The sequence below is a fragment of the Gekko japonicus genome, unplaced genomic scaffold, assembly GCF_001447785.1.
Source record: "Gekko japonicus isolate JY-2015 unplaced genomic scaffold, Gekko_japonicus_V1.1 scaffold900, whole genome shotgun sequence".
Lineage (NCBI taxonomy): Eukaryota > Metazoa > Chordata > Lepidosauria > Squamata > Gekkonidae > Gekko > Gekko japonicus.
In genome coordinates this window covers 450,991-466,805 of record NW_015160864.1, presented here as the reverse complement: position 1 = coordinate 466,805, position 15,815 = coordinate 450,991, and the positions used below count along the sequence as shown (strand labels likewise).

The window sequence follows — 15,815 nt, the reverse complement described above, 5'->3', positions numbered from 1 at the left end:
GGTTATTTCCGGGTTCCATTTACGAGCAGACATTGCTCTTCCGACATTTTCCCCGTCCCCTACGAGTGATGAGGAACACAGTCTTCATACTCTAGGCATCAAGAGAGCCATACTCTTCTACCTTGATCAGACAAGGTCATTCCGTCAGTCACCAGCCTTGTTCGTCTCCTATAGCACACCTGTGCAGGGGAAGAAGCTTTCTTCACAACGTCTATCTAAGTGGATTGTGGAAACCATCAAACTGCGCTACTTACGTGGCCAAACGGCCACTTCCAGGCCTGCTCCGAGCGCATTCCAACCAGGCAGTAGCCACATCCACAGCCTTCCTGAGAGGTTTGTTGCTCACTGACATCTGTCAGGGAGCAAACTGGGCTACCCCCCACATGTTCGTGAAACATTACCCCGTGGATGTGCATCTTCATCAACGTTCCGTGATGGGACGGGCAGTGTTGCAGGCAGTGCAAGTCTAGGACCTTCAGCTCCCTCCTCCAGGTAGGCCTGTTTTTGCTCTCCCAGAGGTGTGATGCACAGAGACCACGGAGAAGATAAACAGGTTGCTTACCTGTAACTGATGATCTTCGAGTGGTCATCTGTGCATTCACACCACCCGCCCTCCTTCCCCTCTGCTTTCGGCCCTCTCCTTTTTTAATTACTCTGAGACTGATGGCAGCGATCAGAAGGAACTGGCGGGATTGTCGTGCCCCTCCCTTGGTCATGCACAGTGGGGCTGGTGCGTGACTGGGGAGCGGACGTGAAAATCCCTTTCGCTTTTAAGAGGAACCGATCGAGGCCGGCGCAGGCGCACTATATCCCAGAGGTGTGAATGCACAGATGACCACTCGAAGATCATCAGTTACAGGTAAGCAACCTGTTTTTATGATGAAATCAACACTTGAGTTAATTTGCAGAACACATCATGGAGTGGGAAGAGAATTCTTACACAGCGCTGCCATTTTCAGTTGCAGCTTCTTTTTCTGTCATGCATTATCATGCTCATACTCTCATATTCCTGCTCACATTTCTACAGGCAGTGTGTTTAGGATCAGCTTTTGTTTGTTTATATTATTTATTTATTTTATTTCATTTATACCCTGCCCTCCCCGCACACGGGCTCAGGGCGGCTTACATAGGCACAAAGTGCAGTAAAAGTAAAACAGGTTAAAACAATTAAGACTAAAATTCACATCAAACAGGATACATGAAAGACTATAAATACACACTCCCCCATTGCATATCAGGGAGGGATCAAAGAAGGGGGGGGACGCCATGGGCCACGATGTTCCAGATGACCAATCGGCCCAACCCGGCGATACTGCTCTGCAGTTTCACGGTGGTGGTAGTGGCGGCAGCGGCTCCTACTCAAAAGCCTGGCGGAAGAGCTCCGTGTTGCAGGCCCTGCGGAAGTGTAAGAGGTCCCGCAGGGCCCTGGTCTCTTCCGGGAGCTCATTCCACCAGGTAGGAGCCGCCACCGAAAAGGACCTGGCCCTCGTGGTAGCAAGCCTGGCCTCTTTAGGGCCCGGGGACACCAGGCGGTGTTGCGACCCTGACCGAAGTGCTCTTTGGGACCTGTGTGGGGAAAGGCGGTCCCTCAGGTATGCCGGACCCTGGCCATGTAGGGCTTTAAAGGTACGCACCAGCACTTTGAAGCGAATCCGGTACACTATAGGCAGCCAGTGCAGCGCTTTCAGCACAGGTTGGATGTGTTCCCATTTAGGAGCACCCACCAACAACCTGGCCGTCACATTCTGCACCAGCTGCAGCCTCCGAATTTGTGACAAAGGCAGCTCTATGTAGAGAGCGTTACAGTAGTCTAGCCTCAAGGTAATTGTCGCATGGATCACTGTGGCCAGATTGCCGCGGCTAAGGAAGGGGACCAACTGCCGCACCAGCTGAAGATGATAGAAGGCTGCTTTGGCAGTGGCTGCCACCTGGGCCTCCATCGTTAAGGTGGGGTCCAGGAGCACTCCCAAATTCCTAACCTCTGAAGCTGGCACGAGGGGAGCCCCATCCAAGGCCGGTAGAGGGAGCCCCAATCCCATACCACCGTGACCCAGGCACAGAACCTCCGTCTTCGCCGGGTTCAGCTTCAGCTGGCTCAGCCTGAGCCACCCAGCCACGGCCTGTAGGGCCCGGTGTAGATCTTCTGGGTCGGAGTCCAACATCAGATATAGCTGGGTGTCATCTGCATATTGATGACACCCAAGCCCATACCTCTGGACAGTGACGGGCTCAATCTCATCTGGCACACACACACACACACACACACACATTTTCTGCCCCCTACAAGACAGTGGTGCAATTTGAAATTTTTAGCATCATCTGGAAACACTGTGTGTTATTTTACTGTTTTTGAACTGTTTTTATTAATTTATGTGTTTCACTGACCTGAGCCTTGTGTACAAGGGAGGGCGGTCTAAAAGTTTAACTTATAAATAAATAAGGGATCCTCTGCGTAGAAGAGATCCTGTGCTAAGTTCAGTGTGGGGTAAATATCCTGTGTTTCTTAAATATGGATTTGGATCCCAGCTGCATATTCTACAGTCACTCAACCCATCCACATTGTGGAGGAAGGTACTTGCATCCATAGGAAGGCCGCCAGTCCCTACACACTGACACTGCAGCTTTCATCACAGGCTACATCAAACACAGAACTGTGCTGTGAGATGAGCAGATGCCATCTGAGACACCACTGTGCTGAACAAAGAACCGTTCACTTCCACAAAGAGTATAGAAGTTCTGCAACAAACCTTAGGCTGGTACAATCAGCAACAAAACTCTTCGCTTATTCCAGCTTAGCTTCGGTTCAAGCTCCTCCCGTGTCCTTTAAGTTGAAAAAAAGCAGCAACTGCATAGTCCATAAAGTAGCACACGTCTTGCTGTAAAACTGTTGTAAAACTCTGCCACACATTCTAGTAAACATGCAAAACAGTCATCTCCTATTCCAGACTGCCACAACCGAGCAGCCATGTCTGATGACCTTCCAGGAGCTTAGTAAACTTGGGGGGGGGGGTTCCCCTCTGCCTGATGCTGCAGAATCAAAGTTAGGAGATTGTCAGATCACGCTATGTGGGTAGTGGGCTTTATTTATTTGATTGGCTCCATGTTGTTCACGGGAGGGGAGGTGGCATGGTATAGCCCAGCCTTGTCACACCTTGGAAGCTAAGCAAGATCAGTACTTGGATGGGAGACGACCAAGGAAGACTCTGTAGAGAAAGTCAGTGGTGAACCACCTCTGCCTCTCACTTTCCTTCAAAGCCCTTTGGTGGGGTCTCCATCAATCAGTTGCGACTTGACAGCATGTATGTATGTATGTGTTAAGTTGCTCACTTAACAAAGAAGTCGGAGAGTGATTCAGCCAGAACACAACTTTATTCTTCAACTCGAACACAACTCCAACACGGATCAACATCTGATAGCCAGAACAGAACTGTTCAGCTTTTACATTGCAGTAGTCCTGCTTTTAAACTCTCCCGGCTAATGTAGCCACACCCACTGTACAAATACCAACCAATACGGTTGTTCAGATAAGGACCAATCACGGACGTTCCCGCTCAGGGAGCTTGCTGTAAAGTGATTGGCTAGGTGCTTCCTGGGCTAGCAATACGATTGGATGGATTTGGATCCTAGCCCAGGACGAAGCTTAACATAGCTTTTCAATCAGATGTTTCACAACACATAATGCATTCAATGGCAGCTTATGAATACATTACAGTATGTATGTATGTATGTATGCATGTATGCATGTATGTTGTTCAGGTCTGATATAGTCTGATCTCCCTGTGGGAAGGTAAACAACTGAAACCGATGTCCTAAAAACTACATGTGTGTTTTACTCGGCTGAAAGCTTTCCAGTTTCCTAATACCATCCCATTATGCTCCTCTTTGCACCACAATTGTCTAATTTTCGTTCGTACGCCCCGCCATGTGTTTTGAGCTGTTGTGTTAGAATAATTAGCAGCCCTTGAGTCTTAATAAGTGTAAGAAAATCAAATGAAAGCCACTTCATTTGAATTACCATGCGAGAAGTTATTATAATTCTAATCCCTTCGTATTTTTTGGTACGAGAAAATCAGTGCTTTTCTGGGACAGGGAGGAAGATTGTACAGCCTCGGGTTTCTCGGCGGCAGTGAAGTGTAATAATAATAGTTTGTATCCTGTTTGCAGACAAAGAGTTGCTGAATGCAAAATGACACAGGCTTTTGGTTCTGGGGGTGCCGGGCTTCAACATCCATGCCAAGACCTTCTTGTCAAAGACCGTTCGGGACTCTGTGGCCCTCATGAACTCCATGGGTCTGCCCGTGGGTTAGTCCATGGGTCTGTGGTCTGTCCCAAAGTAAATCTGACTCTACGTGTGTGGCAAGTCATGCATTTCCTGTGGTGTTATTTGCTGATAGCGGGGGGATAGTGACTTGTTTGTGCACATGTGTGATGAGGAGATGACTTTTTGTCATAGATCACGGGTCACCATCTTTGTTGAGCCTGTGGGTATTTCTGGAATCTTGAGTCCCATAATATTGGGAGGTACCATGACAAGCATCCTGGGATGATGGAGTCAGATGTTTTGGAATGGGCACTCCCTGCAGACAGGTGATGCCTCACGCTAAGCTCTTCTGAAGCACCTCCTGAGAACCAGTTTGGTGTAGTGGTTAAGTGTGTGGACTCTAATCTGGAAAAACCATTGTTTATATGAAATTATATTCGATATGTTAAACTGGGCCATTATTTTGATGTCTTTTGGCAATAGACAAAAAAAAACCCTTTAGGAGGACAGAGGTAGAAAAAAAAATCTTATTTCCCTTTCTTCTGCAGGCTGTACGTAGATGGTCCCTTTGGGAGTCCCTTTGAAGAATCTTTCAATTACGAGGTTAGCCTCTGCGTGGCCGGAGGCATTGGAGTCACTCCGTTTGCATCGATCCTCAGCACCCTGCTGTATGTAAGCCTCCTCACATTAAAGCTTTCCCCCCCACCCTTCAGGAACTCCTTAAAGGAATTCTCCTGCTAAATGTGGCCCAGGGCAACGGGGTTGTCACCAGAACTGCAAAATCACACTTTCATCGCACGGAGCAGCCATACCTCTTTCAAGTGTGGATATATCCCCCTCGGGTCTCCGATTGCGCCAACTGGCCGCATCCAGTGTCTGCAAGCAATGCAGCAGGTGCATCGCACTGATATCATTATCCATGGGGCCGTGCAGGGACATGATGGGACACCGGAGTCCGTGCAAGAGAAATTCACATACAGCAGGGATGGTATAATGAGGACGGTGTCTAGCTTTGGACATGGTTCCCCACACTTCCAAGTTGCCAGTCAAGTGCCAAACCGCAGCACCTACATGCCACAGACATATCTTGCTTCCCAAGTGGTTAAAGCCTCAACAGCTCGAAGCAGAACCTCCATGCTCGGAAGGAGTCTACCTGTGTCCATAATACCAGGGGCATACATTAAAACCCTCCATGTCCTGCTTGTTGCAAACCTCCCTGAAGGACCCGGCTGCCCAGTCTTGGAAACAGGATGCTGGGCTTGGAGGCTCCCCTGTTTGATCTGGAGAGGCTGTTCTTGTGTTTGCAAGCATCCCTTGTTAGGACGGCTCCTTGGCAACATTGTCCTTATACACTCAGACTGATCCAGGGCCACCGTTCTCCTTCTTGCCCCCCGAAGACCTCAGTGACAGGGATGCAGGAGTCACTCCCTTCCGGCTGTGTCGCACATGGGAGCCACTATTTTATTGAGAGACAGTTTGGAGTAGTGGTTAGGAGCACGGAGTAATCTGGGAGAACTGGGTTTGATTCCCCACTCCTCCACTTGCACCTGGCTGGATGACCTTGGGTCAGTCACAAGTTCTCTCAGAGCTGTTCTCCCACAAGCAGTTCTGTCAGAGCTCTCTCAGCTCCACCTGCCTCACAGGGTGTCTGTTGTGGGGAGGGGAAAGGAAAGGAGATTGTAAGCTGCTCTGGGACTCCTTTGGGTAGTGAAGGGCGGGGTATAAATCCAGTGTCGTCCTCCTCCTCTTCTTCATTAGTTATAAAGCATCGTCTCAGTTTTGACGGTGGGGAAACAATTGGGGGGGGGGTGAGATCCATCTCAGTCAGTGCTTGATTTTTTAAAGCAGATATTTATTAATAGAAATTTATTTTCCTCCCCACCCCACTTATTTTGAAGTGACGACTGGAAATGCTACAAACTCCGGAGACTGTACTTCGTTTGGGTGTGCAGAGACATCCGGTACTTCCACTGTTTTGCCGATCTGCTCTGCAGCTTACATAACAAGGTGAGAAAATATATATCTTATTTCTGAATTTTGCTCTAGGCCTTTATTGGTCTTGCAATAATCAGATGAACCACAGAGTTATTGAAGTGGTGTGACTTGAGGATTAGACAGATCTAAGAAAACTTGGTGGATTCAGGATCGTTGCAGGGGCGTGCATCAATGCTCCCTCTAACCTGTGGAGTCTTGTGAGCAAAAATTCTACTTTGTGAGCTACTGACATTAAAGTTCTTCTGGTTATAAATTTTATTTATTTTCCATTTTTCCATTTATACATTTCATCTCTACATCTTTCATATATGTCAGAGTCATTCATCGCTTAATTTTTGTATACATTATTGGATCACTAACTTCTTGACAGCTCACCTATCCAATTATATACTTTCCCCCATCTCTTTTAAGGTACCTTTTCACTCCTGTTCTGCAACATTAAACTTAAATCATCCATTCTTAAAGTTCTGAGTGAACAGTTTGGCTCCTTCATAAATTAGTTTGCTTTAGAGCCATCCTTCCTGAGCTAAGACAAAAATCTGTGAGCCAGAGGCTAAAAAACTGTGAGCTAGCTCACACTAACTCAGCTTAGAGGGAACACTGGTCGTGATCCATATATATTGCATATCCACATGGCCATTGCAAATATACATAGAATGATAGATACACGGTGAACTGAAAATTCACTTTTGTCAACTGCATGTGTCTCTTAAAAGCAAACTTGGAATCAATGGTCAGTCTGTGGCTTCCAATCCATTCCAATCCAATCCATTCCATCTACAGGGTGCCGGTAGGGCAGCCCCCATCCCAGTCAAGTTGTGGCCATAGTTAGGGATAATAGAGTAACTGTAAGCCGCTCAGAGACCCCTTGGGGGGTTCGAGTGGGGTAAAAGCCGAAATAAATAAATAAATAATAAAGTTGACTCTGCCCTGCAGAATTTTGGTTTAACAAGGAGATGTTCAGAAACTTATTCTGGAATTGGACTATGGGCAGTTTGCCATGCATTCCAGTTCTTTCTGGTTCATTTATATTTCTACCCCCATGTATATCGATGATACAGAGTGGAAAAACAACCTTAAGGCTTATTGCACAAGATTCTTTTTCTTTATGTGACGTTTTACTTATGTGCACATGCACTCCTGAACAGTGGTAAAATACTAAGGGATTTTTTTTAATCGAACCATGCATACGATTTAATCAAGACTGGTGTGTGTGCGTGTGTGTGTGTGTGTGTGTTGGAGGATACCTTAGTTTGACTTTCAGGCTGTGCGTATTGGTAACGTAGAAGTGGAGAAATATTCTAATGAAATGAAGGAACTGACTCTGATTCTGCACAGTGTTCTGTATCAAATCCAGAAGCAGAAAACAGGAGGACTGAGCATTCCTAATGCATTTCAGAAACAAGACAAGGCCAACTCGAAATCCAAAAACCTGAACTCAGACAAGGAGAATTTTGGCAGCGTCTCTAAGTAGCTGTCAGAGTTTTATTACTTTTAAGACTCTAAACCATGAAAATTGCCATGCTGTTTCAGATCAGTGATTCATCTAGTCCAAAATCTCCTGGAGCAGCCAGTCAAATATAATAGGGAAGACGACAAGCAGGGGCCGCAGGCAACGGCTTCACAGCATCACACCGTCAGAGTAGACAACACTGATCTTGATAGGCAGGAGTCCCTACTGATACCTAACCCAAATGTTTTTAGAAAGTGGGTGGGGTCAAATGGGGCTTTTACCTAGCAGGACTACTGATTGGCCATTGGCGATTTGATTGGCTGTGCAGATGTTTTAAAACATTGCTTTAGCATCAGCTGCCACCATAGCACAAATATCTTCACTGTGTGACTAAAGGTACAGCAGCCATTTTGTGGCTGACTCCACCTCCTTTGGCAGCCATTTTGTGGCTGACTCCACTTCCTTTGGTCACCATTTTGTGGCTGCAGTCACCACTCTGTGTCAAAATTCCAAAGTTACCCACAGGCTTAAAAAGGCTTTGGGACCCCTGTGATTGGCCAGTGGTCTGACTGAGCATAAGTGAGCTTCAGATGTTAACAGGTCTGACAATTAGAGGCATTCTGCCTCTGAGCCCCTAGGCCCCATTTGGTTATCATGGGTAGTAAAGGTAAAGGTTTCCCTTGCTCGAAAGCTAGTCGAATCTGACTCTAGGGGGCGGTGCTCATCTCCGTTTCCAAGCCGAAGAGCCAGCGCTGTCCAAAGACGTTTCTGTGGTCATGTGGCCAGCATGACTAAATGCCAAGGCGCACAGAACGCTGTTACCTTCCCATCAAAGCGGTACCTATTAATCTCCTTGCAATTTCTTGCTTTCGAACTGCTAGGGTGGCAGGAGCTGGGGCCAGAGACGGGAACTCGTTCCATCATGCGGCACTGCAGTCTTGAACTGCCAAACTACAGACCTTCTGTTCTGCAGCTCAGTGTCTTAATCTCTGAGTAATAAATCTGTTCCTCTTACATTCCTTCAGTGCTCTTAAATCCATCTAAGCCACTGCCCATCACCACATCTTGTGGCAGTGAGTTCCACAAGCAGCGACTCACGAAAGCTCACACCCTGCCACACATTTTGTTAGTCTTTACGGCACTACTGGACTCTTGCTCTTTTCTTGTGTGAACTTTTGCTTCCTTTTGTCTGTCTCGAATCTGCAGCCTGTCAATTTAATTGGGTGAAATCAGTCTAGTATTACGCGAAAGGGAGGAAAGTTTCTTTCTGTCCACTTTCTGCACGCTCTGCATAGTTTTGCCGGCCTCTGTCATGTCACCCCCTCAGTGGGCTCCCCCCCCATTAAAAAGGCCCAGCCTCCTTTACCCTTGCCTCCAGCCCCATAGTCATTTAGGTTACCTTTTTCTGCCTGCGTTGGCACGTAACTTGGAGTTCGACCCTGAGACATAATGGAATAAAGATCTGTCACTCTCCGTGGATTTAGCAATAGCATCTTTGTTCCTGCTTCAGAGGAAAATGTGCTAATTCACTTACGTCTCTTTTTTCCCCTAATGCACAATCCTTTCAGCTCTGGCAAGAAAACCGACCAGACTTTGTGAACATTCAGCTGTACCTCACTCAGACTGATGGGATACAGGTATGTGGAGAAGCAGAGAGGGCTGTGGAAGGCCACTTTTCCAGTTAAACAAACAAACAAACAGAAAAAGGCAGAAGGAAAAGTCTTTTGCTGGGCTGTGTGTATTTTGCTGAAGTGCTGGGGAATTGCAGGGTACGGATTTGGTATTGGGCGTAGGATCCAGCTTTCTAAGAATCACAGGTTGTGCATTTTTACAAGCAAGTTTCTAGTCCCTTACAAGTGCAGAAAGGTGCTCGAAGGTGCGTGGACACCTGGGGAAGTTTCAGACACCTGACGGGCTGATGGAATCATTTTGCACTGTTGGGGAAGAGGGGGGGGGGCATCAGCATCAGAGCAAGTTTCAAGCAGGACCAAAAAATAGCTTCCAAATAAAAGTGCCCAAGTTGAAATATTAAACACCCCCCCCAAAAAAAATCAATGTCTGTTTTTAAAACGCAAACAGACCAAAGGTGAAACTCTGACTTTCCCCAACAGCCTTTTAATGGAAATCCTCGTCTTCCACTTTGAAGGAACAGGTTACACACACACACACCCCATATCAGACGTTAGAACAAATAGTTGGCGTGTTCCCAAGCAAAAAGTTGCATCACTCCAGACCTGAGGACCAAGCTGGAATACCAATCAGAGGACTTGGGAAGACTCCAGGTTTTGAAAGGGAATTCCCTAGAGGAAAAGAGACCTTGTATTATTTTCCTTTGTTTTTGAGTCCCTGGCAGTCAAACCATTTGGACGGTATTACATCACAGAAGGCTGTGCAGTTTGGGGGCCGGTTCTGAAGCCCAGATTAGCCTGATAACAAGCTGTGGGTTGGGTGGAACCGTGCCGAGTCCGGCAGCTGCTGAAGCATCACTGTGACTGCCCACAGACATACAGGTGACTCTTTCAGAAACACTGTGGCGTGCAAACAGCCACAAGGAAAGCCAGTCCATAGTGGCAAAGTATACTCTGCATTTCAGGACCTGATCAGAAAATCTAGGGCATCAGGGATGTCACAAAATGCTCACCATCCTTTCACAAAGGCAGCATGAAGAAGCCATCCGGAGATCACATGCAGCTCTAACCGCACGTGGTTTAGTCAACTGCCACGTATGGCCAAGTGATAGAAAAGAGGGGGCTGTGGCTCAGTGGAAGAGCCTTTGCTGGGCATGCGGAAGGTCCCAGGTTCAATCCTGTAATGGCAAGTAGTCATTTGGAGGCAGGTTTATGCAGAACTCTTATAAGGGCGTTCATCAACAAGGACATGGGAGGGGGTGTGGCCCAGTGATAGATCATCTGCTTGGCATGCAGAAGGTCCCAGGTTCAATCCTGTAAGGTCAGAAAATCATTTGAAGGCATGTTTACACAGAACCAGAGGTCATTTCGTAGAAAAAGAGGTGCAGGAGCTCATTAGCATAACATTTGCATAGCCCCCCCCCCCTGACATCACCATAAGTGTGTCAGAAGGCAAACCCACCGCTCAGGCTCCACTGGACTCTTTTGGACTGCTAGCTATGGGGGGGGGGAATGTGCAGATCTGTCCTCGGCGAGGAGGGAGAGCTTGTACCTGAATAAAACTTGGTCTTAAAGGTGCCACTGGACTGTTTTGGATTGCTAGCTATGGGGGGGATGTGCAGATCTGTCCTCGCATAGGAGGAAGAGCTTGTACCTGAATAAAACTTGGTCTTAAAGGTGCCACTGGACTGTTTTGGATTGCTAGCTATGGGGAGGGGGGAGGAATGCGCACATCTGCCCTCACAGAGGAGGGAGAGCTTGTACCTGAAGGCGGGCCGGGGGGGGGGCTCTGCAACTTACCTGGCTGCTTCTTGCTCCTCGTGGCCCGACTGAGGGCTGCTGGGAGCAGGGGGCGGGGCTTGTTGCATGTGCCTGCCCCCTGAGCGCCTTACTGCCGGAGCTCTGCTCCTGTGCGCTCCTGCAGGAAATGACCCCTGCACAGAACTCTTATAAGGGTGCTCATCAACAAGGACACAGGAGGGGCCATAGCCCAGTGCAGAGCATCTGCTTGGCATGCAGAAGGTCCCAGGTTTAATCCTGTAAGGTCAGAAAGTCATTTGGAGGCATGTTTACACAGAACTCTTAAAAGGGCATTCATCAACAAGGATATGGGAGGGGCCGTGGCTCAGTGATGGAGCATCTGCTTGGCATGCGGAAGGTCCCAGGTTCAGTCCCCAGGATCTCCAGTTAAAAAGGACCAGGCAGTAGGTGAAGTGAAGGACTCTTACCTGAGACCCTAGAGAGCTGCAGCCAGTCTGAGTAGATAAGTACTGACACTGATGGACTGATTCAATATAAGGCAGATTCACTTATGGCCACTGCTGGGGAGCAGATAGCTAGTAAAGCATGTTGTATGAGAGGCAGGGAAAAAAGAGTTGGCCGTATAGTTCAGTCGGCTGGCTTCTCGGGCGATTGGAATGGTGCCATTGCGGGAGGGTCTCCTGCCCCCCCCCCACTGTTTACCCTTGCAAAAACCACACTGGGGGCATAGTTGTTTCCCCAATTTTGTGGCCCCACATGGAGTATCTGGCACATGGAGCAGCAAAACTGGGACATACCCCCCCCTGTGAATTTTTCCATGGGGAAATAGCTTGGGGGGGGTGGGGTGGCAGGAGCACTTCCTTCCCTCATAGTAGATGAAGAAGAGAAGAAGAGATTGGATTTATACCCCGCCCTGCATTCGGAGTCTCAGAGCGGCTTACACTCACCTTTCCCTTCCCCTCCCCACCACAGACACCCTGTGAGGTAGGTGGGGCTGAGAGAGCTCTTTTTTGCCCCTGAGAGAACAGCTCTGAGAGAACTTGTGACTGACCCAAGGTCACACTAGCAGCTGCATATGGAGGAGAGAGGAATCAAACCCGGTTCTCCCAGATTAGAGTCCCCCACTCCTAACCTCTCTGCCAATCCATTCTGAATCCTTGGGCTCTCCTTTTTTTAAAAAAAGAAGCAGTTTCCCACAGCTGATGTATGGTTGCAGGAACATGAATTAAGTCCAGGGAACCTGGACCCAACTCTTTAAAAACCGTGATGTTTTGTTTGGCCCTGAGTTGCCCATGAGGTGTTTCAGTATATGTACTATTAGCCCTATTGGGAACACACCATGTGCACTGAATGCTTGCCAACTGCAACCTTCCAGTGGGGCCAATATCCCCCCCACACACAATTTCATCTCAGGAAAGGGGTGGGTGGGGGGGAGGCAAGAGCCCCCTGCTCCCCCCGTGCCCTGGTCCTGCTCAAAACTGGGTCCCCGTGACACTTTTAAATGGTGTTCCCATTGGGAACTGGTAGTGGCAATATGGCTTGCGAGACCCCGTGGTAGACTCACGTATAGGGTAATGTGTAGTTTGGCCCTGAGACTAGCCCCCCTAAGAAGAAGAAGAAGAAGAAGAGATTGGATTTATACCCTGCCCTTAAGTCAGAGTCTCAGAGCAGCTTACAAACTCCGTTTTCTTCCCCTCCCCACCCTGTGAGGTAGGTGGGGCTGAGAGAGTTCTTGAGAGAGCTCAACTGCTTATGAGAGAACTGCTCTGAAAGAACTTGTGACCAGTGTTCCCTCCAAGCTGAGTTAGTGTGTGCTAGCTCACTGTTTTTTAGCCTCCGGCTCACACATTTTTGTCTTAGCTCAGGAAGGACGGCTCCAGAGCAAACTCATTTATGCAGCAGCCAAATTGCTCACTCACAACTTTGATGCCGGCAGCTCACAAAGTAGAATTTTTGCTCACAAGACTCCACAGCTTAGAGGGAGCATTGCTTGTGACTGACCCAAGGTCACACCAGCAGCTGCCTATGGAGGAGTGGGGAATCAAACCCGGTTCTCCCAGATTAGAGTCTGTGCACTTAACTACCACACCAAACTGACTATCCTAAAGTGATAGTTGATGGACCAGTGACAATTTGCAAAGCCTGCCTTGTTTCTTGCAGGAAATAATTGGAGAGAAATACCAAGTGCTGAACTCCCGTCTTTCTACCAGGCGACCTTGCTGGGAGCTCCTATTTAACGAAATCGCCAAGTGTAACCGACGGTAAGTGAGATTCCCCCAGCAGCTGGCACAGCGGTTTGAGGGACCGGGGGGGGGGGACAGGGCGGGTTGAATACACTGTGTTTGTATGGAAATGACTTTGGGCTTTGATGCTGTCGTTTAATGCCGAAGCACCGGGCGGCTGGCATTATCCAGTACGTCGCGTCTGAGAAACGGGGGCTTTTAAACAAAAGAACTGTCAGTTTCCACCGTCAGGGCCGTTCATCTTCCACACAGCGAAGCAGCGAATGGGTGGGGGAGGGGCGAGGTCTGCACATCTTCAGGAAGCGCACAGAGATCTAATGTTTTAATCCATCCTTCCGAGCCCAATCAACCTCTTTGTTTGCGGCACGTATCGGGCGTTGTGATGAAAGGCGCATTAGCAGGAATCGTTGCTTCGAAACGATGAAAAGAAGCGATCGATCAGGCTGGGCAGAGATATCGAACCTTTCCGTATCTGACATAACCCACTGGGAAGCTCTCCCGCACAGGGGCCCATCGTAATGAGTGCCGTTGCACAGCAGCCTAGTTCATTTGCCCAGAGGATGCACTGGGATGTGGGAGACCCGGGTTCGAGTTCTCGCTCTGCCGTGGAAACCTGCTGGGCGACCTCGGGCCAGTCACACGCTCTCAGCCTAACCTTCCTCGCAAGGCGGTTGTCGTGAGGATAACTTAGAGGAGAGGAGAACGCTCTTGGAAGCCACTTTGGGAAGGAGGCGAGTTATAAATGTAGTGAATAAATAAGAAAGGTGTGGGGTTTTGCCACAGGGAAAATGCGAATGAGCCTGGGGTTACAGGGTTGGTCCAAAAAAGCATGCAAGGAAGGCTCTCGGGGATACAGACATGGCCTGAATTTCCAACTGTCTCCTTCAGCTGTTCAAAAACTGATGCTTGGGGGGGCGGGGGGGCGGGAGAGCTTTGTGGACAAAATTCCGTGGGGCCCTGAAAGCCAGCGGGCGAGGAAGGCGAATCCTTCCAAATTGCCATGAACACCATGAAAGACCTCTGAGATAAACTGCTCTTTCAAGAACAGCTCTGACAGAGCTATGGCTGCAGCAAGTGGAGGAGTGGGGAATCAAGTACCGCAAGAGGCTCCCCTAGTGGAGGAGGGCTTGGGGTGATTTCCTGTGGACCCCCCCCCACTCATTGCCGCCCTGCCTCCTTACAGTGTAAGTCCACAAGGCTCACCTGACCCTCCCACCCGTGAGCTTTTTGGAAGGCAAACAGGGCTGCAGGGGAGATGGGGAAAGACCCACACCCACCTCCCAATCACAGCTCCTCAGTCCCAACCCAGAGGCTTCTACCCAAAAGCTGTGGTTGCAAACGGGCTGTTAAAGGAATTGCAGTGATACAGCTACTTGGCATGGAGGGGAAAGGAAAGAGAGAGCCGAGCCCTTCCTGAACTGCTGAATGGCGCTGTGGTGGACATCCTCAGGCGACTGGAGGGGCATGAGGCAGAGGAGGCGATCCAACAGAGTCCATTTATTTGCAGCTGATCATTTTATTTATTTATTTATTTTATTCGATTTATACCCCGGGCTCAGGGCGGCTTACATGGAGGCAAACGCCATTATAAAACATATATAAAACCATTTAAAATCCCAACAGTACAAAAACAATTTTAACAAGTTATTGACTAAAGTGCTCTAGGTGTTCAACATGATATTTCACAGACGGCGTATTTCAACTATTCAGCATCATCAACATGGCAAATGGGGTTCAATGTGGCCAAGTGCAAGGTGATGCACATTGGAGCCAAAAATCCCAAATATAAATACACATTGATGGGGTCTGAACTGGCAGAGACTGATCAAGAGAGAGATCTTGGAGTTGTAGTAGATAACTCACTGAAAATGTCGAGACAGTGTGTGACTGCAATAAAGAAGGCCAATGCTATGCTGGGGATTATTAGGAAGGGTATTGAAAACAGATCAGCCAATATCATAATGCCCCTATATAAATCAATGGTGAGACCTCATTTGGAATACTGTGTGCAGTTCTGGTCACCACACCTTAAAAATGATATTATAGCTTTGGAAAAAGTGCAGAAAAGGGCAACTGGAATGATAAATGGGTTGGAACACTTTCCCTATGAGGAAAGGTTAAAGCGCTTAGGGCTCTTTAGCTTGGAGAAAAGACGACTGAGGGGAGGTTTATAAGATTATGCATGGGAAAGAGCAGATAGAGAAAGAGGTACTTTTCTCCCTTTCTCACAATACAAGAACTCGTGGGCACTCCATGAAACTGCTGAGCGGTCGGGTTAGAACGGATAAAAGGAAGTACTTCTTCACCCAAAGAGTGATTAACACATGGAATTCACTGCCACAGGAAGTGGTGGCGGCTACAAGCATGGACGGCTTCAAAAGGGAATTAGATAAGCATATGGAGCAGAGGTCCATCAGTGGCTATTAGCCACAAGGTATAGATAGGGGCTCTGGGGCAAGTGATGCTCTGTCTTC

General features: G+C 48.3%; 1 protein-coding gene across 1 annotated transcript in view; it reads left to right on the top strand.

The window, feature by feature from the left end:
- The window catches only part of NOX4 (NADPH oxidase 4), a 190,418-nt gene that overhangs the window by 161,985 nt on the left and 12,618 nt on the right, over positions 1-15,815 (top strand). Inside the window, exons 15-18 of the mRNA XM_015421963.1 lie at positions 4,810-4,929; positions 6,160-6,268; positions 9,278-9,346; positions 13,259-13,359. Coding sequence (XP_015277449.1) covers positions 4,810-4,929; positions 6,160-6,268; positions 9,278-9,346; positions 13,259-13,359 — 399 coding nt within the window. The remainder of the gene's footprint in view (positions 1-4,809; positions 4,930-6,159; positions 6,269-9,277; positions 9,347-13,258; positions 13,360-15,815) is intronic.